A 27,738-nucleotide genomic window follows, 5' to 3' on the forward strand; every position below is an offset into this window, starting at 1 on the left:
AAAAAGGGAATAGAAATCACACAGATCACCTCATTTTGCATTTTGTAGTACCAAAGGACACAGCTGAGAATGGTCATGGGAGAAAGAGACTATTACCAAGCTGTTATTTAAGTTACTTAGAGAATTGTGAACATTAACCATTTACTTTGACAGGTTGTTGGTGAAGAAAAGATCAACACTGTTAGTTTTGTGGATAGGATTATCTATTATTATCTAGTATTATATGTGAGATCATTAGCAGGGGTAGTGATACACCAGCTTACAGCAAATGGTACCATAGGTGAACCAGGAAATGGCACCCTGGTGAAAGAATGCTTTCTTATGCTTCACGCTAGGTGTTCTTGCATCCATCATCGGCACTCCAGGCAACCTACAAGTTTTCCCTATATGAAAAAAACTGTCCATGATCATTCACAATAAGAAAAAAAACATTAGCATCTCTTAACAGCTGGAAATTTAAAATGAAGCTGTGAATATTAAAGATCCCAAAGGATAATAATCAAACTTTTGCAGTGATATCAGAAAAAGTTTAATTTCAAAGAAAGGAAGTCAAAACATTCTGAGCAATTTGTGGAGTAACAAGAATGATAGAAGTAACAGGTGAATTTAACAGAATGAGGTAAACATTTTAAGCCAGAGAAGGTCAGAGAAGAAATTCCAGATTAGGAAGTCTCTACCAAGGAATATCAGAAGACATACATGTTTGAAGCAAAAGCAATTATAGAGGAAATAATTAAATAATCAGGGCAACTGAGATGAATGGTAATTGAGACAACTGATATCATAATTGCAATTCTTAGAAAAAGTAAGGAAAGGTCTGGCATAATGTAAGTAGAATGGACACTGCTGAGAATAGAAATGAAATCATATATATTTGCAAAATGAATCTGAAAGTTTTTGAGAGGTTTAGATCTTTTTGCAAATAAGTCTGTTCCATTAGTTTGGTTACATATTTTGATACAGATGAGATAAAAGTTAGAACATGTATGAACTGATGAAATTTTAGGATGCAGAATACACACAACAATAATATACTCAGTTACACGACATCATGTGGCCACGGCAGTGCCCCCTAGCATACACATGACTTGGACTCCCTTCAGTTACAAGTTGGCAGAATACAGGCAGTGAATTACATGCTAGCTGATCCAGATGACTCCTGGAGAATTACGATAGTTCCAATGCAGTGAACTATCTAGTTGCCAGCCTGTAAAAATTTTTAAAGATACACTCAAAATGTAAGAAATACTGAAATCTTCAAATTATGCCAGTCACATCAAAAGACAAACCATATGTCATGACAGAAGAAATGGGGCAGTGCTGAGTTTTGACTAGAGACTAAGGTTTTCATCGCTTCAAGTCTCCAATAAGCAAAGTGGTGGTACTGCACCTGGTGGAAAGTTACCTATCACCTAGTGCTGCCTGATAACTCAAAGGGTTAGTCATTTCTCTGTGCAATATGGACATAATACCATAGCCATTTCTTACGTTGGTTCAGACCTGGCAGGTCACCTCACCTCCAATATACTAAATGCAATACAGTAATGCCTCAACTTATGAATTAATTGGTTCCAGAAAAACATCTCTTACCTTGAAACCCTCGTAATTGAGTAATCAGGGGTCCTTAGTATTCAACTACGGGTTCATGGAAGCTCAGAAATTAAAAAAAAAGTGTGATTTTGCAGTGAAAAGTAATGAAATTTTAAATAATAAATTATATCATTTTGTTTGTTATTTGATTTTTAGGAGCATTAGCAACTAAGGCCATATTGCTCCGGGAATATGCGGTGGTCATTCCCTGACCTTTCCGCATCCTCCATATTTAGTGAGCACGGGCTCGAACCCCAGTCGAATCAAGAAATATCAATTTGATGTTGAAGACTGAGGCTGTTGCTCCTCTATGACTGAAGTAACAGTCTTCTTGAAATAAGAATCCAAGTTGGTCTGCTTGAGTTTTACAGCTCGTGCAAAATAACCATGTAAGGTTCCACTGCAGCATTCACAAATATTGGTTGACAAAGCAAACCATATCCTGGAGTAAATCTATTTCTCCAGGTATTGTCTTTAATTGCTCTGCTACTGTAATGACCTTTCTAATATTTTCTGCTGTTAATTTTGACTCATGCTGTGGAACTTGCTCTGATTCAGATATAACTTCATCAATGGCTTTTATTTCTTCCTTAGACAAGTTGGAAGAAAGAGCCCATAAGCTTATACCATCTTCAGCTGTTACCTGCAGACAGATTTTCACCAAGCTGCAGAATTTCTTCTTGTTCCTGTCTCTTCTCTTCCTCTGGCTGTAATTCTTCAAAATCTGTAGAAATGTCAGGTCACAGATTTTTCCATCCTGATGCCAAACATTTACTGCTCATATCCTCCCAAACTTCTGCAACATTATTTACAGCATTTTTTATGTTATAAGATTTTCAGAATTCTTTGAGGGTAGGTTTGTCTTCCCTATCAGTAGCATGAAAGCATTGCCTAAAAATTAGCTTGTGGTATTTTTGCTTGAGGTTAGTAATGACATTTTGATTTAGGCTGGACCAGAGAAGTAATATTTGCTGTAAGGAACTTAATTTTGATAAAACCATGCAGAGTAAGATGTTTCCCATTAGCAGGAGCATTGTCCAGAACTAAGATGGCTTTTTTGTGCTAAGTTTTTGCTCTTAAGATATCTTTCCACAGTCGGTGTAAAATAATTTTCAAACCAGTTATCAAAAATCAAACTAGTGACCCATGCATTTCAATTGCTCTTAAAAATTACAAGGAGATGTGCCTTATTGAAGTTCTTTAATGCTCTAGGGTTTTCAGAATGATAAAATAAGTGGTTTCATTTTAAAATCCCCAGAAACACTTCATCCAACCATCAGAGTAAATCTGTCTTTTGAGGCTTTATATCCTGATAATTTTTTCTCATCTTACTGTAAGTTCTTTTAGGCATTTTTCCCCCCAAAACAATCCAGTTCCATCAAGGTTAAATACCTGGTGAGATGAGTACATGTTTTCCTTCATAAAATCACCAAAACCTGTCACACACTTATCAGCTTTCTGTTTACCAGCTGAAAATGCTTTACCACAATGTATCTTCATTTTAACACATGTCCTACTTGTATATCTGTGAAACCAACCTCTGCTAACTCCACATTAATCGCTAGTTGCTGCTCTTTAAGTCTAGAGAAAACGACTCTGACTTTCTCACTAGTTAACTTGATAAGTAGTCTGCCTCATATATGCTTTCTTTGAATCCACAAAGATAATTCTGACTTCATTTTAATTGCAATATCAGCATGTTTGTGAATTATTTTAGTCTTTCCAGAACTAACTTTGGCCAACTTTTTTCCCCCTTTATTTAACAACACAGTATGATGTTGTTGTTATTATTTGGTTTTTAGGAGCATTAGCAACTAAGGCCATATTGCTCCGGGAATATGCGGTGGTCATTCCCTGACTTTTCCACATCCTCCGTATTTGGTGGTGACGGGCTCGAACCCCGGTATAATCAAACACAGTATGAACTGTGGTCCATCGCTAAACCTAAACATTTAGTGATATCAGCTGTACATTCACCCTTTTCAAGTGCTTTGAATAATTTTTAATTTACTTTTTTAAATTTAACACTTTTCTGATTATCTTTAACTTTCTTTTATCACCGTACTGATCATTTTTCTTCCCGGGGCCCATATTTATAAAAATTATTTTCGAAAACACTATAAATTTATTTAAACTATTAAAAATAAGAGATTTTGCAAACCGCAACTGAACAACATGCCACGTTGTAGACAAACTGAACTGAAGTGGCTTGGAACCTGTGCAATAATCCATGTTTAAACTTTCTGTCAGTTAGTGAAAGTCTGAATATCGTAAATTGAGGCACCACTGTATTTTTGACCTTGCATATGGGATTATACCCATAGTTACTCAAGCCCCACCATTGTGAAAGTGCAAACAGATGATCTGGTTGTAGGTTGACTGGACTTTGCCAAAATTCACCCCCTATTTAACTAACAAGTGGGACCTGAATATCAGCTCCATTAGCAGTTTAGACTACCAAATAGCAACCCTGAGAACTGTACTGTCAGATGTTTATTACTGTTGATGGTCCACTCTAACAAATGAAAAATGAATTTAATATTGATGCTTCCACAGCTGATAGTTCCATTAAAGCTTCTGAATTAACTGATTTTATATGCAAGGAGATACTTATGAAATCGCAAACAAAATTTCTCAAGGGCATAGATTAGTACATGCAAGAGATTTTTGAGGGCCCTAAAAACACTCTCCTAACGTGCTTGACTGTTCTGGTGATTAAATGCCAGTTGTTTGGCTACATTCATATATCCTAAACTTTTCATTTATTTAAATTCTTAATCCATACAAAAATTGATGGTGAATTTGTAGATGCTTTCCATGTGTTGCATAATAATTCTTTGTGCATTGGAAGGTGATTTAGTCTCTGCTATCTATAAAGTATCAACCATTTTGATTTCTAAGCAACAAATATGAACTAACGGCATCTGATAAAATCTGGCAGCTGAATTTTATTGCTGTGCAAATTGAATGTCTTGACCTAACTTATTTTTCTTTTGAAAGATACTTGTCAGTTAACATATATTTTTTTTTCCATTTAAAAAGCTTTCCCAGAAAGGTTTTTGCATCTGTGAAGTTCATCTTGGTCATTATATAAATGACATTTTACTCACCTGTTTTTACTAGTATACAAATAAAATGCATTAACTGCCATATATGCTTAGACTGTCTGACATGAAATTACATATACCTACCTCTAAAGATAGATAGTATAAGAAAGAAAGGAGAGAAAGGAAAAAAAAGAAGTGTTTTGGAGTGCTTTCTGTTAACAATGAAATGGAGCTAAGCTGGTTACTGAATGCCAAACTTGTTTTACATTAAAAGTTATATTCGAATACAGTTTAAGTAAAACTGCTATGTCAGGTTTTATGCCTTCCATGCTCAGTAGTTCATTACCACATCAAGTGTCCTTTATTTAAAAAAATTACAATATACTCTCAGAAGCACTCAGAGTGATTATGACTGGCCACCTACAAAGCCGGTATCTTATTAAAGTGCCAAGAAGCTCCACAGGTATCAATAGTAATCAAATACTAATATGATTAGATGGCATGTCGGTTAATTATTGCTGAATGTTTATACAATATATTTCCACTTTTCAATCAGAATAGAAAACACAAATGAAAAATGCTAATGAAAATAGATAGTAAGCATATAAACTTACAGAATGGAACTAACAATTCCTGAAGGAGATTAAGTCATCAAAAAGTCATCTATAAACAATGAGAATGGAGACAAACAGAAGTGGTTTTAAGTGTACCCACTGTGTAGAAAGTTAAACAGCTTTAGTAAAGTTAAATCTCATGCATTGCCAATTGCTTCTGATCTCTCTCTGGCATGACAGAGAGAGCCTATAACTGAACTGACATCACAGTACATACAGTTTGAGTCAGATTGTCAGGTGTTAGCTTTAAATATACTTAGAATATTCTACTAAAGAGAATCATTCCAACAATGAAGTTTAGATAAAAGGAAATACCAAGACAGTTGTTTCCTGCAGTTAAGACCAGGATTTGATCACAGCATATCAGTCTTTACTGCACAGTGCCATTATGGACATTTCCATACTATTCAACACTATAAAAAGTGAGATCACTTCCAATTTTATGGAAGTGATCCTACCTATATCACAACAATAATAATTATGATTATTCAAGCTGTAAAGACTGGTTGGTAGGCATGTGTGGGGTAATTCAGCACTTCAAATTGATCCAATTTGTTTACTATATTCCTAGCATTACTGTATGAACAAGTATATGACCCAATTTTGCTTCTAATAACCCTAATACATCCGATGTAATTGCTTGTCCCAAGAGGAACCCCAGCAGGCCGTGGAATCTTTGTCATCTTGCACTACAGGCTACTCATTTCCAAAAAGAAGCTGTAGAAGAGTCACTTTCAACTCTTTCTGCAACTACTATTAACATATTAATCTGTATATCCCCCCCCTACCAAGCTAGCAATTTTCCAACTCACCTAATGATGATTTGATTACATCATTAAATATTCCTGCATACTTTCTATTCAAGTATATCCCATCCCTGTTAAAAAAAAAAAAAAAAAAAAAAACCACATGCTAAGAAAAATTACCCCATGAGCCTTGACCAGTCTCTCAAGAGCCAAGTTGATTTACAAGGCTCTCATCATTTAATCCTTCCTATTGTGTCTAGGCAGAACTGAGGATTTTTAAACTTAAACCTAACACTACTTTCTCTCATGGATTCTTCAAATACTAGTAGCAGCAGAGCAGGATTTAAACTTGTTGTGGCCCTAAGCTATAACATGTATGAGGCCCTTCTCTTACAGTTCACCTGTGCCATATTAAAAAAAGGATTTTTAAGATGGAGCAAGACCACTTGTAATGTGAGGTCCTAAACTGTTGCTTGTTTAGATTATATGTAAATCCGGCCCTGGGTAGCACAATTGGTAGAATCGCTGTCTTCCCACACTGGGTGGAAAAGACCCGAGTTTGAGTCCCGCCAATGACGTGTGAAATTTTTATGGGTCTTTTTCACAACTTGGCTGAGTTAGCTGGCCTCAGGCAAGGGTAGCATGTTTTTTTCTTCCGGAAACTTGGGTTTTTCGTCCAGTAAATAGAAAATCAACCACAGAACACACCCAATTTACAGACAATATACACGAAGCAATATGGCCTTAGCTGCCAATGCTCCTAAAACCATGTTACAACAACCCAGCTAGCTTTCCCAGAAACCCAGCAAGCTAATTACAATGTTGTACCACTGAACAGTATTGATGTTCAATTATCTCAGATTCCCTTGTAGAGAGTTAATTCATTTGCAATGTAATGTTCATGTCACAATGCAATATGATATGCAATGCAATGCAATGCAATACTATGAAGGTATCTGACACTATGAAGTCCCAACACAAGGTTGTGATGATCCCCAATGACCCAATTGACACTTGTAGGTCCACCATGAAGATTCAAAATGAGCAGAAGTCCAATCCAGGAAGTAGAAGTCTAAACCAGGAACTGTGGTCACAATGAAGAAGTCAACTTTTACTCAAACCTGAACAGTCCCAACAATACAGACAGACTGTTCGACTGCAGCAGTCTGAAGCCCAAATGGAGAAATGGAAATCAACGGCAAGTAAAAAGTCTATATAACAACAATAATTTTCATTTTTTTGTATAATGATGTTCATTATTTATAAATTATTTATTTTTTATATACTGATGCGAGGCCCCCATTGTAATATGAGGCCCTAAGCTGTAGCTTGTCTAGCTTATGCGTAAATCCAGTCCTGAGTAGCAGCTTACAAATTCAGGGTCCAACAAAAAATACTGCTTTGATTTTTCATATTTAAGTGATGGAAATTTAGTGAAAGCAAACTTGAAATAATTTCCCCTTCGTTAGGTTTTCTTTTATATGCAGTGGGGTAATAGAACTTTGTTTCAATCTATTAATGGTTTGATTTAATATTCTCTGAACCTGGTGTCAGAGACTATCTTTAACTGCTCCCAGAGAAGTTATCACATATAACTTCACTACCTTTGGTTAGGCACAATATGGCCTAAGTAGCCCTTGTGCCAGAAACTTCCATAATAACAACAACAACAGAGACTATCTAGGTGGCCACACTTTCCTTTCCAAATTAAAGTCTATCTGGAGCCAAGTGGTCAGGTGAGAGGATACAGAATTGCATTCACTTCACTACTATACATGGTGCTGCTTCTTGTATTCTATCTTCTAACCTCTTCTGACCATGTGGCTGTCCAAAGTATAAAAATAAAGTTTATTTTATCCCACTACCACAGAAAGCAGGGCATTTTTATGTAACAAATTTATTGGCTGAGTAGCAGACAAACAACTTTAAAATCTCCATGCAACCATGATCCTTATACTGAATCTTTTTTCAAAAGATGCTTAACATTTTTGTAGTTTTCTTTGAAGTGTGTGCTGAGTAGGCTACAGAAATCGATGCACACTTGTTTCTATTATGAATGGAAGCTCCTTTGAGACTTTGCTTTTATGAGTCAATAAATGGTCTCCACTCTTTAGACTGGTAGAAAATTCCAAAAAGTTCATAACTGCAGGAATGATGTTGTAATATATCACTGAGCTTTCTTTGAAAAAATGGAGAACCAGTTCTTTTTCATGATGTCTATACCATAAAAAGACTATTCCCTGGGCTAACAGATTCTTGGATTTCAGTCTTGACTCTAAAAGCTCTACAGCCCTTTGGGTAGATTTAAAATTATCACAAGATCATAGAGTTTACTTCGTGTAAATAGCTATGGTCCAAAGTTGCAAATTTCTTTGTCACAATAGTTTATATCCTCTAGATCCACAGTCGCCAACTTTTCAAACCTCGCGGACCACTAAACACAATTTTGAATCCCACGGACCACTACCATGATTTTTTTCATAAAAGTAACATTCTAAATATGAAATGGTACTTACACTTGTTTTTGTACTCCAAGTTATTTGCAAAAAAATGGATATCATTAATGTTAATATAATTAATAATATAATGGCCTTATAATGATAAAAAAAAGTATAATAAATAAACGCAGATATATTCATTATGAAAAATGCAAAAAACATTTTAAATTTCAGTTTATTAAAAAAAGAATTAACAGAAACAATATTAACAATTATCAAATATCGACGGCACCTCGACATAGAGGTGTTAAAAAAAAAAAAAAAAAAAAAGGTCAAGTGCAGCCATTATCAACCCACTGCAGGATGGAAGCCTCCTCAACAATTCATGCTGATGGAAATGGACCATAATCTGCCACGCTGGTCCAGTGTGGGTTGGCAGGTCGACCGTATTCAGCAGTCAGGGGCTTGAACCCCAGTCTACTCAAAGAGCGTGTGCTACTGCACTCCCGCTTCTGACCACTCGGCTACAGAAGCCTTATAGCAAAATAATCAGTGTGACATTTGTTGCTGCTTATTTGAAATAAGCCGTTGGATTCTTGGCTCCAATGACGTTACTGCAACACAGAGCAGTTTGTATTTCTAGACGACAGCGGTACTTGTTTTTAATTGCCGTAACTGATGAAAATGCCTTTTCACACATATATGTAGTTGTGAATGGAATTAAAATTTTGATGGCCTTTTCACTCAGCACTCACTTTTTATGGAAAGCCAAAAATGAGATCTTGTTAGGGACGAGTGGAATTTACCTTTGAGACTGTCGTCGGATGATAGATCGATTAGGCTTTCTTTTTTCTTTCATGTTCAAATTACTATCCTCGATTTTTGCCGAAAATGGATCTATTATCCATGTATTTCCATGTCTGGGGTTCTCTTCCTTTGGGTAATAATGACCAAAAGAGTCAGTAAGCGACTGTAAGTGCAATCGAACAAGAGTTATTACATGTCGGTTGACATCCTCCTTTTCATATAATCATCAAAATTTGGGAACATTTGCAGATCTTCTTCAGCCAACCGTGTTTGCCACATCAATATCTTCCTTTGAAATGCATCCATTTTGCCTCGCAGTGTGAACACGTCCATAAGCTGTCCTTGCAAGGACGTGTTCAGCTTGTTTAACAGAGAAAAAATATCTGCCAGGTATGCAAGCTTGGCTAGCCAATCATTGTCGGACAAGAGATCGTGGAACCTCGAATTATTTTGCTGCTAGAAGAATAACTTGACTTCGTGGCCCAGGTCGAACAATCAGGTTAGTACTTTGCCCCTGACCGGGCTAGCCAGGCGGGTAAAGTGCCTGCCTGGCAACCCAAAGGTCACGGGTTCGAATCCCGCCTCGGGATTGGATCAAAGTACTGCAAAAACCTTGGGAGGTGCATTATGGCCACAGAAGCCAATGCACCAACAACTACCAAAAAAAAAAAAAAAAAACTTTGCCCCTCAACAGCCATTTCACCTCAGCATGAAGAAGAACATGAGTATGCTGAGAGCCCATTTCTTCACAATGTGCCTCAAATATTCGAGAATTGAGTGCTTTGTGGCGAATTTCGTTTACAATTTTAATTACATCAGAGAGTACTTCGTGCAGTTCTGGAGATAATCTTTTCGCCACAAGTTGCTCACGATGTATGATACAATAAGTAAACAAGATGTCTGGGTGTCCAACGTCTTTCACTTTTGCAACAACTCCTGAACGATGTTGAGTCATGCTTGCGATACTGTCTGTGCATATCCCAACACGTGTCTTCCATTCAGTACTGTGTTTCAGGAAATAACCATTAAGCGCATTGAAAATTTTAGAGCCTGTTGTTCTACCTGACAAGATTAGCGAACAGAGGAGTTCTTTCTTTAATTCTCCTTGGCAATCAAACCTCACAAAACAAAGAACTACCTTGTTAGTTATGTCTGTTGATTCGTCAAGTCGAATTGAATAAAACGTAGAATTTTTCACAAGTGCAATCACTTGATTTTCAATATCTTTGGCCATGTCTTCAATTCTGCGCTTCACAGTGTCAGTAGACATAGGAATTCCTTTCAGTTTCTGGACAGCCTGTTTCCCCAAAACCTCTTCACAGGCTTGTAACAAGCAAGGCTTAATTAATTCTTCTCCAATTGTATACGGCTTTTTACATCTCACGATTTGAAGTGCTATCAAATAAGATTTTACTAAGGACTTATCTTCAACAATCATTGTTGCTAATGAACTTTTTTGCTTTTGCAAATTTTCACGCATCCTTTGGGGCGCCTCCGTAGCCAGGTGGGTAGGAGCAGCAGTGCGCAGCACATGCTTCTTGATTAGACCGGGGTTAAACCTGTGAGCCACCAAAAACGGAGGATCCGGAAAGGTCAGGGAATGACCACCGCATATCCCCAGAGCAATATGGCTTTAGTTGCTAATGCTCCTTAAAACCAAATAACAACAACAACGGCATCCTTTGGAAGTATTCATCTGGCTTTTTAGCTAAATCTGGGTGTTTTGACTGCAAGTGCTTGCCGAGTTTCGAAGGTTTCATGGCATCATTGGATAAATGCTCAGAACATATAATACAAAGCGGCCATGGATCCAGTTCACTTCCAAGTTCTTGAATAAATCCAAACTTCAAGCTGTCCAACATCATATTTTCTTGAAACGTTGAACTTTTTCTTCTCTCCGGCTCCAGTTCTAATGTCCTTCCTGATGATGCCTTGCGGTGGCTGCGAAGATGCATTAATCAACTCATGACAACACGATGTATTACCTAAGAAGTGCAAAATGCTTGCTTGTTTTTTCTCACTCATTGGGGTTATTTTATTTGAATCTCAAACCAAACAAGAAATAAGATAGTTATCAAACTCAAGCTCTTTGATGCCATTAAATATCACACTGTGCACAGTTAAAATAAAAATATCACTGGTCACTTACCTAAGAACTGGTCTCACGGACCACTGGTTGCCGACCACTGCTCTAGATGATCATAAATATTAGATTTAGGATCTGATAGCATATATTCAAGATCAAATTATGGAAGTGGTAACAGTAGTTCAAGTCCATGGGGTACTGGCCTTACAGCTGAAGTAATACTGTTGGGATACACAATGTGCTACGTGTTCTTTGCATTATAACCTGCTGAACATATGGAACAAAAGTAGCAGTCACTAATATGATCTTTTTGCCACATTTCCACAATTGCAAGCTCTCCATACATGTATGATGCACTTTATGGGAGGGGGGATAACTTTTATCTTGGTCACCTAATTTAATTCCAAAATATGCAGATTATACATTTTTTTATATATGATGTTAAACCTTGCCTTTGTTTTGCCACAACACAGTTAATGCAAATGTAAAATGTATTCTGATTGTTTACACAATGCACAAGTTGCCAAAAACATATGAAAATTGTTCTAGAAGCAGATACTAAGTAGCATTACTTCAGTAGTAAACAATGAAGTATTCATATTGCATATACATCGAATAAGTATCTAAGAAAAAAATTATTACTGCTTGCAAAATAGCTGAATGTTATAGGTAAAAACAGTCTGGACTTTTAGAATTAGCACTAAAAGTACAACCAGAAACATCATGAATTTTGGAAACATTAAAATTTATGCAAACCAGCATTATCGATGTGCAGTCTAATACCATAAGCATGGGATGATTTTAGTTTATCCAGTAGTCATCCAAAAATCTTATTTATGACTACTGGATAAATCTTTGCATCTGTGTCACTGCTGCCATCAAGTGATATAGAAAAATGGTTCATTTTGCATATTTTCATTCAAAACAGTTATTGCTTTTGTCCTGGCAGAACCATGTTTCCTCCCCACACAACTTCCCATTTAGGAAACATTTCCCCGAATAAGGTACTGGCATGATCTACTAGTCAGAATTGATTATAAATAAAATGGCAATGCTCATATAACATCAAAATTACTATTTCCACTTCTGACCAAAAAAGATTTGTTTTATGTTTTTTTTTTTTTTTTTTTTTTTTTTTTATGTGAACCCCAAACACGAGAGGTATTAAAACCTATAGTACTTAGTACCGTGCTTGGGTTGGAGGTTGAGAAGACGAAAGAAGATAATTGTTGACAATGGACTTGAACTTCTGTAGATTGTCATTTTCAGGAAATATGTATAAAGGAAGGTTGTTCCAGACGGCAGTTGAATAAATAAATGAGGAAGATGAAAAGTTGGTTCTGTGGGTTTGAAGTTGGACAGTAAATGGATGTTGGCTGGTAGCAGCACATGTTCGGACTGTTTTGAAAGAGAGAGCGGGAATTATAGAAGCCAATTCAGAGGAACAGTGCCCATGTAAGTATCTGTAGAAGAGGCATGCAGCAGAAACAGTACATCTATGAGAAAGCGAGTGGAGAGACTCTGTTAGAGATGAATCATTAATTAACCTAACTGTCCTCTTCTGAATGGAATCAAGAAGCCTGAGAGAGGTTTTGGGGGCACCATCCCAGATGTGGGAACAATATTCCATGGCAGGGTGGATTTGCGATTTATACAGAGTGAGCAGCTGTTTGGAAGAAAAGTAAAGCCGAGAGCGAAAGAGAAAACCAAGTTTTTTAGATGCTGCAGATATTGCAGAGGAAGCAATATTTGTAATGTGCTTGTGCCAAGAGAGATTAGATGTCAGGGTAATTCCCAAAAGAGATATATCATTTTGCCTAGAAATCGGAGTGTCACTAAAGATAAGCATAGGAGCAGAAGAATCCTTTTTGTGAAATATAAGACAAGACTGAGTTTTAGAAGGGTTGAAATCAACTAAGTTGTCTTTGCCCCACTGGAGCATTACCTGAAGATCAGCATTTAAGGAATTGGTAGCAGATTTTCGAGAAGTTGAAGCTGATTGAGCACGACAAGGTTTCTCAAAATGGAAAATGGAATGCAATGTGCTATCGTCGGCAAAACTATGGATGGGATTTCCAGTCAATAGAAGAAGGTCATTAATATACAAGAGGAAAAGAGTGGGGGAAACAACTGAACCTTGGGGGACACAGGCATTACCTGAGAAGTTAGAAGACAGAGAGCCATCTACCATCACCCTCAGTGAGCGATCAGAGAGAAAACTGGATAACCAATTACTAAAAACAGTTGGCAAACCATAAGATGGAAGCTTGTTTAGAAGACCTTTATGCCAAACACGATCAAAAGCCTTTGAGATGTCAAGAACAACTACTTGGATTTCGCTGAACCTTTCCATTGAATTAGTCCATAAATGGGTAACATAAGCCAGAATATTCCGTCAGTGTCGATCCACTGACGGAATCCATACTGGCGATCATTGATCAGACGGAAGGTTTCTAGGTAGTTTAAGAGTTGGCAGTTAATTGATTTCTCTGTTACTTTAGAAGTAGAAGTAATTGCAATGGAAGAAGTAATTCCAAAACACTTTTGGAATAAGAAAGTGAAAAAAGGCGGCAAAGAATAGGAGTAGATTTAGGAGCACAGGTTTTGAGAATAAGTGGAGAAATACCATCATCAGGACCTGGAGCTTTCTTAGCATCGAGATTCATCAAAATCCTTCTGATAGACGGAAGACCACAGGAGGCATTGAATGGAGCGTGTTGGGAATGGTGGGAGGTGTTTTATCAAGATCATTAATACATGAGCTGGAAGAAAAATGGGATGCTAGCAGGTCAGCTTTATCCTTGGCTGAAGTGACAACAGAACCATCTGGTTTGGGCAGAGATGGGCAAAAGTTGCGGCCAATAGCTTGGAAAGAGACCAGAATGCTCGGCTACCATTAGGGCAAGAAGCAAGTTTTCTACTCTTAGCCTGTTCAAACTCTAGTTTGGACTGATTAATAACTGCTTTACAATTGTTGTGATCTTTGGTGTAGGCAGAAAATGAAACCGAAGAATTAGAAACAAGCCAATTATGATATGCAACATTCTTCTCTTGAACAGCCTTAGCACATTTATTGGAAAACCAAGGTTTAGATAAAGGACGAGATTTTAAAGTGGAGTGTGTGATAAAGGATTCCATTCCTGCAAGAATAATTTAACTGACACGATCTGAGGAAAAGAAGAAAAGAATTCTCGCAGGTCATCCCATTTTGCATTCTTGTAATGCCAAACAACACGGGGTTCGGAATAGCCATGAGATAAAGGTTCCATTGGAGAAGAGACAATCGCCAAGTTGTGATCTGAAGTGCCTTAAGGACCTTCACTTCAACCGTGTACTTAGAAGGGTTGCTTGTGAGAAAAAGATCAAGCGCATTGGCTGTATGATTAGGATTGTCCGGTATTCTTGTAGGTAAATGAACAATCTGTGCTAGGTCATAAGTAATTGCAAAAGCCTCAGCTTCTCAACCTGCTGGGTCAGTGTGACTAGAAAACGGAAGCCAGCTGGAGTTGTGAACATTAAAATCACCAAGGAAAATTACCTCACTGTTAGGAAAGTTGGACTGGAGAAAGTCAAGTTGCAAAGAGAGGAAGTCAGAGCTCCAAGTGATTTGTGGAGTTGGGAGAACGGTAGAGACAACAGATGAATTTGATACAATGAGGTAGAGAGATTTTAAGTCAGAGAAGATCAAAGAGAGGAGATTCCAAATTGCCAAGTCTCTGACAGGGAATATCAGAATGGACATATGCACAAGTACCACCTTTGAGGCAAAAGGAATCATACAGCGAATAATTTGGGCATCTGAGATGAGCAGTAGCTGAATCAACCGATAACTGAGATTCTCTAAGAAAAAGTACATGGGGGTTTGGCAGACTGCAAGTGGAAATGGACATCGTTGAGATTAGAATTGAGACCACGTATATTTGCGAAATGAATTAGGAAGTGCTTGGGAGGTTTAGATCTTTTCGCAGATAAGCTTGCTCTATTAGTTTGACAATTCATGGTGTATTCAATAGTAAGAAAAAGTGGATGGGACATGCTGTATGAAGTAATGAAATTTTTGGATATGGTGTACACGTGGTAAGAATATACCCAGATCCTTGACATAACGTGGCCTCGACAATGCTCCCCGCATACACACTACTCTGACTCCCTCCAGTTACTATCTGGCAGAGTAGAGGTAGCAAGATTATACACTAGCTGATCCAGAAGCCTCCTAGAGAGTTACCAATAGGTTCGGTCCGGTGTACTAACTAGCGGCCGGCCTGTGAACACCGTTTTAGAGCTGTACCCTTGAAATGTAAGGAATATTGGATCTCGCCACAACATTCATCATAACCTTAAAAGTCATCAATCATACTGCATGATGGAAGAGATAGGGAAGAGTTGACCAGAACTTAGCTCTAGAGACTAAACATGGGTTCCACCACTTCAAGCCTCCAATAAGCAAAGTGGTGGTATTTCACTAGTTGATGAGAGTCATCTACCACCTAGTACTGCCTGGTAACATAGAGGGGCGGTGTTCCTCCATGTGGTGTGGGCGCCACACCTCGACCCCTGCTTACGTTGGTTCACACCTGGGTGGTCACCCACCATGTACTTGTGCATGGAGGTTATACCCAGGATTACTAACAGTCCCACCATCGTGAAGGTGCAAGCAGAGAATTTGGCTGTCACAGACCGTTCGGACTTCGCCGAAATTGGGTCCACTTGACTTGAGTGTCACCTGAATATCAGTTCCATCAGCGTCTTAGACTCCCAGTTAGCAAGTACAGCTTGTCTGGCATATCTGAGAGAATGTCTGTGACAACCTCAAGGACCTAATGTCATACCACAAACACATTCATCATGGTTCAAATGGTCAATAATATTATTTTGTCTATCATGTTCTGTATTAATGTCACCTGACATATCTAGATAATGGAACTTTTTATTATTCATATCTAAATAATGCAACTTTTCACGTAAGTAAGAACAAAGTAATAACTGATATTGTGAATTTAATGAACATGTAGAGCATTAAGTGGGAAAAAATGCTTTGAATTAAAAATAAAAAAAAACTTTCTCTACCAATAAAATTAAAAGGTATCTTTTTCCCCCCACCTCCAGTAATGTCTTACATCTGAGACTGGAGAAAGCCATATTCACAGAAAAGAAATCAACCCTCAGGTAATCTGCACATTTCCAAAAATATTTCCAAAAGCAAAATATTTCAGAGAATTATCTGCTTATGGATGAACAAATTAACCAAAACCTCCAAACATTTCTAATGTCCAAAATAAGTGTCATATGCAGCACATGACAAGTTCTCTGCACTAATCTTATGAGCAGATGCATCAGCTTTGCAAGTCCACATCAATAAGGAAAACAACGCCTATACATATTTGTATATTTTAAAAATGTAAGGGGGAAACCTTACTTAAATCTAGAAAAAAGGTAAACTTAAACTTGCCTTATGATTTCAGACACCTTTATCATTTCAATTTTAGATAATGAAACAATAAGTAATTATATATAATAAAATCTACAAAGTTCTACCCTTCACAGGACCTACAGTTATCAATATTATACACAGTTCAATCTGAAAGCAATAGATTTATAAAGCGCACTAATGCCTGAGCATAAGTTATATATCTGATATGAATATTAAAATAAAGGATTTGATTACCTGTTAACACCCTCATGGCACCATGCACAGCATTGCTATCGCCACTGGTCAAAGAATGCATAAGTATCTCAAACAGCTGTGGCCATGCTTCTGGCCAATCCCAATGTGCAATAGCAGAAATAGCATAGGCAATACTAGAACGTACTTTACTAATAGATTCTTGGAGTCCAACTGGTAACAAATTTCTTATTGCTACTTTTGCCTAAAGTGAAAGAAATTTTTTTTATTTATTTGCATTTCATTTCAGACATTTCACATTTGGTATTTATGTAGTTAGGGAAGGACGTTAAGTGGTTGTTTTCCATTAAGACTATTAGTATAATTAATACCACTCATATACCACGGCGCTTCTGTAGTCAGGTGGGCAGGAGCAGCAGTGCATAGCACACGCTTCTTGATTAAACCGGGGTTCGAGCCCATGACCACCAAATACGGAGGATGTGGAAAGGTCAGGGAATGACCGGAGCAATATGGTCTTAGTTGCTAATGCTCCTAAAAAAAACAAAAAAAAAAAAAAAAAAAAAACGCAAACCAAACCATATACCACATGAAATTAATAATATAGTTTATTAATTTCACGTGGTATATGAGTGGTATTAATTATAGTAATAACCTTAATTGGTATTTACGGTTAAGATTAATATCCACTATATGCATTGCTAATTACTATTCATAGAAAAAAGTATCATAGAAAAAAAAAAATACCTATAGACTATTTAAAGGGCTTTATAAACTAAAAAGAAATCAGTAAATACCACAAAAAAGACAACCAATTTACATAAATCAAGAAGTTCATAAAACATACAAGGCAGAGGATCAGAGATGCTGCATCATCAAGACTTATGGCTTAAACATTTTCTCATAACCACAGCTTTCATTAAAAACAAAATTAAAATAAGAACCTATTCTCATTTTTAAGAAATGAGATTTAATAAAGATCTACAACATGTGCTATACTACCCTCCAAAAAGTATCCAGATCCCCCCCCCACACACACACGCACAGGACCTTCTTAGATAAACAACTGACTTATACCAGCATATAAGGAAGGCATATGAGTCACACAAACAGAAGTAAGTCATTCTCATTATGGCAGGTAGAGCCAAACTGATTTCAAGAAGGGTGTTATTAATGGATGTCAAATAGCCAGCTTGTCAATTAATGCAATTGCTGACAGCCTACACCAACCAAAATAACTAGATCTTCATGAGGGGTAAAACTTGGTGATGTTACCATAAAACAGAAGTAGGACAGTATCACTACCATCCAGCAATGCACAATAAGACTACTCCATATGGCCAGAGGGTACACAGAAGGGTAATATGACAGTCACCCTGCAAAAATCAAACAGTAGTTTAAGGAACCAACAGAGGCTGGGGTTGGTATGAACACACTGTATACAGAGCCGAGCCCTACAGCCTTGGTTTCCATGGTGGAGCAGCAGTTCATAGACCAAATATCACCAATTTCAATCAGTAGTCTCACCTTGCATGGTACAATGAACACTATAATTGGTCCATACAACAGAGGAAATCAGTTATACAGAGTAATAAATCTCACTACATCTTATTCCAATCAGATTGCAGATGTGGGTGCAAAGGATACCTGGAGAATGTCTGCTGTTAAGAGTGAATTGTGCCAGCAATAAAATTCAGAGGAGGTGGGGTTATGGTGTGACACTGTTTCTTGTGGTATGGTTTAGGATCTTTGTGGTATTCTTGGTTGTGCAGAGAACAAGAACCATGAATGCTACCTCCTACCATAACCTTTTTCATAATTCCATGCTTTCTACAAAGTGGCAGTTCTTTAGTACGTGCCAACATTTGATTCAACACAATAATACTCCCTGCCGTAGAACTGGTGCTATTCAAGAGAGCTTGATTAAAATAAATCTAAAAAGAGTTGGAAGGGTTGGCACAGAGTCCTGATTTGAATCCTATGGAACACACAAAGGATGAAATGGAATGTCAGGGGAAGACCAACCAACATGTCCCACATCAATAGTTCAATTGTCACTCACCGTTCTGTTTTTCTTGAAGGTGGAGGTGTCATAACAGCTAAAGGAGGACCAACATGCTACTGAAGTGAGTGGCAGTGGTGTCAGTGTGAAACTGACATGTGTCCAGATACTTTCTGGAAGGTATGTAGAACTGAATGGTAGGAGAATCTCAAGGGCTTAGTGGTGGAGCGCAAGTACTCCACCACAAATCTCTAGATTCTGAATTGAGAGCTTTTGATTTTTGAATTAGGATACATTTATTAACAACTAATCTTGAAAGAGACAATGGATCCAAACCCCATAAGTTTCCTGAGTATGGGCTAGAACCTTCAGAAAAATACTCATTAAATAATGCATGACTATTGTGAAATTTTATATATGTGAATATGATTCCCAAAAAAAAAAAAAAAACTACACTTTCAAGTTGGTCACTTGCCTTGCATGCTCCTTGTTACTAATAACATTACAGGTGTTAGCAGCAGCAGCAATTACAGAAAATATTATTATATTAGGATAATCAACAAAGGCAAATACAATTAAAGAATTTAATTTTTAAAATAATTAAATAGCCTAAAGAGAATTCTGGAGTTACCATTTAACCAATAAGCGAGTGTAATGAGAGTCCAAAAGTTCACTGAAAGCCAATGTTCTTATTACAGGTAAACAATAAGAGTTTCTTAATAAATGAGACTTAGACATGGAACTTACAATATTATAATTAATTAGGATGGAATATTCTACACTACCTATGAGGAAATATGAATACAAGTTTTCATGATCAAGATTGATGTCCTGTTAGAAATAAATATAGTTTAGTTTGAGATGCAAGGACTCCTACTAAGTTATTACATGAGAGAGTTTGTTTATGCATGGGCACTGCACTTACATCATTTCTTCTACCCAGGTAGTATGAATGCATCGTTTAATTATACCTCATATTGTGAATACCTTCACAATGAGTGGCCGAGGTACTATACTGCTTTGAATAAGTAATGCTTCACCAGTGGAGAAGACTGATGTTACTTATTCTTGGCAGATACCACCACCCAGAAGGCACCGTTTTGAAGCTTAGAAAAGATGTTGTCTAGCCAAGAAGGGATTTAGGCATTTAGCTAAGAAATAATTTTAAATTATTACATATTCAATAAGTGAACATACATATAAGAATGCTAATGTATAGTGTGAAAATTGAGAACATAATGCTGCTGGTTAGGGGAGGGGTTAGCCCTTTTATTATTGTTTGGGTATAACTCCAGAATTGTGTTTGCCTCAACAGCCTTCTATATATGCCAAATAGTGCACAGAGAAAATTCAAATTATTATATTAACAGCAAAAGAGCTTGTTGCTTGTATCTGTTTTATGTATTTGACTGTAGAAGTGTGTTCACAGGTTAATTTGTATGTTGTGAGAACTGATAAACCGAGAATATTCAGAGGGAACTCCACTTACTTTGCCTGAGATCAGCTAACTAAACAGCCTTGACTGAAGAAGACTTTAGAAATTCCTCCAGTCAAAGACAAGAATTAAACCTCCCTCTCTGTTACTAACCAAATGAGTAACAGACTATGATGTATCATGCTAGTTAAGCTGCCATGGAGAACAATAGGCAGAGAAATTATTTCTCGAAGTACCAGAGCTTGACTCATATCAGTGTTGTGTCTTTGTCTGCACAAGCGTGTATTCATGGGACAATCTTTTGATTAAAACACTGATGTTGTGCAGGCTAAAAAAAACCCAGAATAACTCATGGGGGAAAGGGGGGGGGGCCCTATTTCCACCAGCTTAGATAAACTAATTCAGCTTCAATTGAAGAGGATCTTATAAATTCCTCCAATCATTGACAGAAATTGAACCTAGACCTCCCCCACTTATACTGTATTTTTATGTATTTGTCTGCACAAGCGTGTATTCATGGGACAATCTTTTGATTAAAACACTGATGTTGTGCAGGCTAAAAAAAACCCAGAATAACTCATGGGGGAAAGGAAGGGGGACCCTATATCCACCAGCTTAGATAAACTAATTCAGCTTCAATTGAAGAGGATCTTATAAATCCTCCAATCATTGACAGAAATTGAACCTAGACCTCCCCCACTTATACTGTATTTTTATGTATAGAAATGTGTGTGCATGGGAGGGGGGTAGCAATTTGCATGTTACAAAAGCAGAAAAACCTCGAATAACTTACTGGGAGATGTGACCTACTCCCTCCACCTCAGATCAGCTAATTACAGTCTCAATGGAAGAGGACTTTAGAAATCACTCCAGTGGACAGAGAAATTCAAATGTCAAAGCATTTGATCTGATTGACCTTTCTTGATAAAATATAGGATGCATTTATTTATTATTTTTTTTTCCATGATCAGTTCCACCAAAATGTATGCCAGCATTTATCACCATATTGGCAAATTTTCACCAGTAGCCCAAAGAGATATTCAGCATACTTAATTTATAAAATATAAACTGCAACTGTTTCTGAACAGATAGTTGGTTCAAGTGAAATTTACCTAGGATTTTGTATGTTTTCTATGAGTAACACAAAATTGTTACACACACACACACACACACACACACACACACACACACACACACACACACACACACACACACACACACACACACACACACACACACACACGCACACAGCAGAATTGGGCAATTTTTGGTTATGGGATGGGTTACTGGAGAATTTATTTATTTTTTGTTTTGGCAGATAAAGAATAAGTGCAATTCTTACCATCATTAGGCTATTCTAATAGTAACACCTTGCAGTTAACTTTTATACTAAAAAGTAAAATGCAAAGTAAATATGAATAAAAAGTTAAATACTATGATATAATGAAATAAGTAACCAATATTACAGCAATTACTTATTGTAACTTATTTTTCACTCACAGAATAAATATTATTCTGTGTCACTCACGCAAAAAGAATACTATTCTCCCAGAATAATATTTTATTCTGAGAGAATAAAAAAAATATTACAGACTATACCCAAAACAGAAGTATTTTTAACAATTGTTTTCAATCTTCTTGGATAAACAAATAGTTTCTATGAAATATTAAATAAATTGCATTATAATTACATTATAACATGACAAATTTATTCCCAAGCTTCTTAATTACATCATTCCAAATTATCAATTTTAATATATAATAAAAAAAAATCAAATTCCAACAAGAATGAACAATGCAAACAGAGATCACACAGATTAAACAAACCTCCTCAGTAGTCTCAGGTGGGCGGTACTTTTCAGAATGTGAGGACCAGTGGGCTTCAACATATTGCTTAAGTAAAACAGAAGCTAATTGTCTTATAGGTAAAGGACCATTTGGATCAACGGTAAGTTCTGCTAGGTGAACTCCAAACTCTAAAGAAATAAATTATATTCTTCTTCAAATAAACATATAACATAAAATAAATTCAATAAAGGCTTAATACTAATCAAATTTGAGAAAATAATACTTAAATAATAATATTATTTAAAATATAAATAATAGTTATTTAACAAATAATTTAAGAAAAAGAAAATCTTAAAATGATCTTAAAGTGCTTAATAACATAAAAGAAAGATTATACAAAACAGATTTTGCAATTTTATCTCTTCTTTTTCATCGAATGCCATCAGACTCTGCCTGTATTCGTTTGCACTATCCTGAATAAGACATATTTAGGGACTTCCTGTATCACATACTATATATATATATAGATATATATATATAGCAATTTTCTAGCCTATTTTCACCAAATTCCAAAGAACTTGAATATTCAACATGAAACCTCAAAATAGAAGTAAATAACAGTTTCAGATATTTAATGTTTTTTAATAACATTTACATATATATAATAAAATATATATGCATGTATTTCTGCTTATTGTATTTTTTTAAAACTATAAAATGTAAGAGAACAAGAGACTAATATTTCTGTTTTATGTATAAAATATATATATATATTTTTTTGCAATTTTCAGCAGAATTAATATTTTTTTTTAAATTAAGGGTGTAAATTTTTAAACATAGCATGTTTTAAAATTTAATTTCATTAAAGCTTAAAGTACTGCTGTCTAAGATAACTTTTGTATAATTACTGTAATTTTTTTTAAAGAATGATATTAGCATTAGTTGAGGCATATGATGTAAGAAAGCAAGTTTACGCAGCATCAGCCAAGAAAAAAAAAAAAAAAAAAAAAACATTCCCATTTCACCAATCCGGTCACTCCAAATGTTTGTCTAGTTCAGCCTTCAATTTTATGTAAGCTATCAACTTCCACAACAACAGATGGAAGTCTGTTCCAGCAATCAACTACCCACTGGCTAAAGGCAAACTTCTGCACATTTGCCATATAGTCATATATGTAAAAAATTATCAAACTGCATTTTTACCCAAGTCATCCCCACTGACACCTTAGCTAGCAGTGAAGGAAAAGCTAAGGAAAATGTTTTTGTAATTACTTTGATATTAATCTTTACTTCTTCTCTTAAACAGTTTTGGCAAAACATTCACTCTGGTCATGCCATAATGCTTTTAATTTTTCTGACAGAATCTCAATTATCGGTTGATTCAACTACTGCTCATCTCAAATGTGCAGTAGTGCATTTGTGCATATGTCCGTTCTGATATTCCCTGTCAGAGACTTGGCAATTTGGAATCGCCTCTCTTTGTCTTCTCTGGCTTAAAATCTCTCTACCTCATTGTGTCAAATTCATCTGTTGTCTCAACCGTTCTCCCAACTCCACTAATCACTTGGAGCTCTCTGACTTCCTCTCTTTGCAACTTGACTTTCTCCAGTCCAACTTTCCTAACAGTGAGGTAATTTTCCTTGGAGATTTTAACGTTCACAACTCCAGCTGGCTTCCGTTTTCTAGTCACACTGACCCAGCTGGTTGAGATGCTGAGGCTTTTGCAATTATTAATGACCTAGCACAGATTGTTCATTTACCTACAAGAATACCGGACAATCCTAATCATACAGCCAACACGCTTGATCTTTTTCTCACAAAAAACCCTTCTAAGTACACAGTCGAAGTGAGAAGTCCTTTAGGCACTTCAGATCACAACTTGGTGATTGTCTCTTCTCCAATGGAGCCTTTATCTCATGGCTATTCCCAACTTCGTGTTGTTTGGCATTACAAGAATGCAAAATGGGATGACCTGCGAGAATTCTTTTCTTCTTTTCCTCAGATCGTGTCAGTGAAATTATTCTTGCAGGAATGGAATCCTTTATCCCACACTCCACTTTAAAATCTCATCCTTTATCTAAACCTTGGTTTTCCAATAAATGTGCTAAGGCTGTTCAAGAGAAGAATGTTGCATATCGTAACTGGCTTGTTTCTAATTCTTCAGTTTCATTTTCTGCCTACACCAAAGCTCGCAACAATTGTAAAGCAGTTATTAATCAGTCCAAACTAGAGTTTGAACAGGCTAAAAGTAGAAAACTTGCTTCTTGCCCTAATGGTAGCCGAGCATTCTGGTCTCTTTCCAAAGCTATTGGCCGCAACTTTTGCCCATCTCTGCTCCCACCTCTGTCGAAACGAGATGGTTCTGTTGTCCCTTCAGCCAAGGATAAAGCTGACCTGCTAACATCCCATTTTTCTTCCAACTAGTGTATTAATAATCTTGGTAAAATGCCTTCCACCATTCCCAACATGCTCCGTTCAATGCCTCCTGTAGTCTTTCGTCAAAAGGATGCCAGAAGGATTTTGACGAAACTTGATGCTAAGAAACATCCAGGTCCCGATGGTATTTCTCCACTTGTTCTCAAAACCTGTACTCCTGAACTTACTACTGTTTTTTGCCCCCTTTTTTCGCTTTCTTGTTCCAAAGGTGTTTTTTCCTTCTGCTTGGAAATTTGCTTATATCCACCCTGTTCCTAAAAAGGGTGACAAATCCCCCCCATCCAATTATCGTCCCATTGCAATTAATTCTACTCTTTCTAAAGTAATGAAGAAATCAATTAACCGCCAACTTAAACTACCTAGAAACCTCCCATCTGATCAAATATCATCAGTGTCGATCCACTGGTGATATTCTGGCTTATGTTACCCATTTATGAACTAATTAAATGGAAAAGTTCGGTGAAACACATGCAGTTGCTCTTGGCATCTCAAAGGCTTTCAATTGTGTTTTGCATAAAGATCTTCTCAACAAGCCTCCATCTTATGGTTTGCCAACTGTTTTGTGCAATTAGTTATCCAGTTTTCTCTCTGATCGCAAACTGAGGGTGAGGGTAGATGGCTCTCTGTCTTCTAACTTCTCCACTAATGCTGGTGTCTCCCAAGGTTCAGTTCTTTCCCCACTCTTTTCCTCTTATATATTAATGAAGTTCTTCCATTGACTGGAAATCCTATCCACAGTTTTGTCGATGTTAGCACATTGCATTCCACTTTCCATTTTGAGAAACCTTGCTCTGCTCAATCAGCTTCAAATTCTCGAATATCCGCTACCAATTCCTTAAATGCCAATCTCCAGTTAATTCTCCAGTGTGGCAAAGACAACTTAGTTGATTTCAATCCTTCTAAAACTCAGACTTGTCTTATATCTTGCAAAAAGGATTCTTCTGCTCCTATGCTTATCTTTGGTGGCACTCAGATTTCTAGGCAAAATGATATATCTCTTTTTGGGATTACCCTGACTTCTATTCTCACTTGGCACAAGCACATTACAAATATTGCTTCCCCTGCATCTAAAAAACTTGGTTTTCTCTTTCGCTCTCGTTACTTTTCTTCACTCTGTAAAAATCACAAATCCGCCCTACCATGGAATATTGTTTCCACCTCTGGGGCAGTGCCGCCAAAACCTCTCTCAGGTTTCTAGATTCCATTTAGAAGAGGGCAGTTAGTTAATTAATGACTCCTCTCTACTCTCTGTCTCATAGACATACTGCTTCTGATGCATGCCTTTTCTTCCATGGGCACTGTTCTACTGAATTGGCTTTTTCAAAACAGTCCAAACACATGTCGCCACCAGCCAATATCCATTTATTGTCCAACTTCTAACTCACAGAACCAACTTTTCATCTTCCTTGTTTATTCGTTCGACTGCCGTTTTCTGGAACGACCTTCTTTCATACATATTTCCTGAAAATTACAGTGTACAGAAGTTCAAGTCTAATGTCAAAAAATATCTTCTTCCGTCTTCTCAACCTCCAACCCAAGCATGGTATTAAGTACTATAGGTTCTAATACCTCTCGTGTTTGGGGTTTTCATGAAAAAAAAAAAAAAAAAGGAGAATGAAAAGAACCTGGGAGTAATTGTGCAGTCAGATATGAAGTTTTCTGAGAAGTGCAGACAGTTTGAAAGAGTAATTCACGGTGTCTTGTCAATGATATACAGGAATTTTGCTAGCAGGGATAAGGTGTGGCTTCACCATTACCTTGTATAAGGCAATGGTGAAGCCACACCATTTTAGGAAGGATGTAGAGCTGCTGGAATGAGTACAGAGAAGGGTGCCAAGATTGGCGAGTGGGTTCTATAAATTGCAGCTTCTGGAGACTAGGTACCTGTGGGTGATATAATTGTATAAGGCTTTGAATGGATTGAGCAAGCTCAATGCTAATGGGATTCTTCCTCTTGTTTAGATTACTTAACTGAGAAGGCATAAATTCAAATTGAGAAAAGACAATTGTAGAATAGGTGTGCGGAAATTTGCCTTTAGCCAGCGGGTGGTTGATAGTTGGAATAAACTTCCATCTGTCATAGTGGAGGTCAGCAACTGAAATAAGTTCAAGGCAGAACTAGACAAGCATTTGGAGTGAATGAATGGGTGAAATGGGAAGGGTATTTTTTTTTTTTTTTTTTTGGCTGATGCTATATAAGAATGCTCTCTTTGCTAAATTAATGCTAAATTATAAAAAAGTGATGGAAACTTATTATTTTTGGTTTCTCTCATTTATGTTTATTTGATATGTTTTAAATGTGTTTAACAAATCATAATTAATAGATCATCAGTTTCAGGTCAGTAAAAAAGCAAAACATTATTTTTATAATAAAAACAAAAAGGATCACACTATCGCCCTGCAAATGTTACTTGTTAAAATCAAGGATGTGAGTGACAGAAAGTTAAAAAATACTTGTGAGTAATCACATATAATACTCAACACTCCTTTTCTGTGTTGAGTAATCACATATAATACTGAACACAGAAAAGGAGTTAATACTTATAATGCAGCCAGTTTTGAATATTTCTTACTGAATTGTTTCCTCTGGTCAATGCAACACTCGCTCTGTACAATTAATATATTACAGTCATGATAAGAAGATACTATAATAATCATAATAAGAATCTGCAGATAAAAGACCCACTAGTGGCAGTGATCAGTGTAGTGATGTGGGATTTACTTAAAGATGTAAACTACTGTTGAGAACAAAGGGAGGGATTTTGCTTTCGTAAAGGTGACTGCAGTGGGGCCAAATGATGAAGTTATCCCAGCTAATTCTAAATGGGAAGCATTCGGGGATGTAATCATAAAAACTGCTGAGCTTTTCACACCAATTAAGAGATACTGTTCATGGATTAGACCTAAATGGTTGTCAGATGTACCGATGAGACCTGCAGAATTGAAGAAGAATGCATAGGTCCATTGTGAAAAATTCAATGATGGCTCATTACTGCATATAAATTATCAGGTGATACAGAAGGCTACAGTAGATATAAATTAGTCTACAATCAAATCTGAAGGAGGTTAGGCAAGCTAAGACAGATTATGAGAGGTCCCTGCAAAGAATGCAAAGAGAAACAGCAA

The 27,738-nt window shown here is 36.7% G+C and overlaps 1 protein-coding gene across 1 annotated transcript in view; it reads right to left on the reverse strand.

The window, feature by feature from the left end:
- Window positions 1–27,738, reverse strand: part of Ipo9 (Importin 9) — a 358,080-nt gene that overhangs the window by 319,848 nt on the left and 10,494 nt on the right. The window contains exons 2-3 of the mRNA XM_090372279.1: window positions 22,216–22,364; window positions 16,994–17,195 (exon numbers count right to left, since the gene is read on the reverse strand). Of these exons, the coding sequence (XP_090228405.1) occupies window positions 16,994–17,195; window positions 22,216–22,364 (351 nt within the window). The remainder of the gene's footprint in view (window positions 1–16,993; window positions 17,196–22,215; window positions 22,365–27,738) is intronic.

This window comes from Mastigoproctus giganteus, chromosome 4 (assembly GCF_048544385.1).
Source record: "Mastigoproctus giganteus isolate SK-2022 chromosome 4, ASM4854438v1, whole genome shotgun sequence".
In the NCBI taxonomy this organism is placed as follows: domain Eukaryota; kingdom Metazoa; phylum Arthropoda; class Arachnida; order Uropygi; family Thelyphonidae; genus Mastigoproctus; species Mastigoproctus giganteus.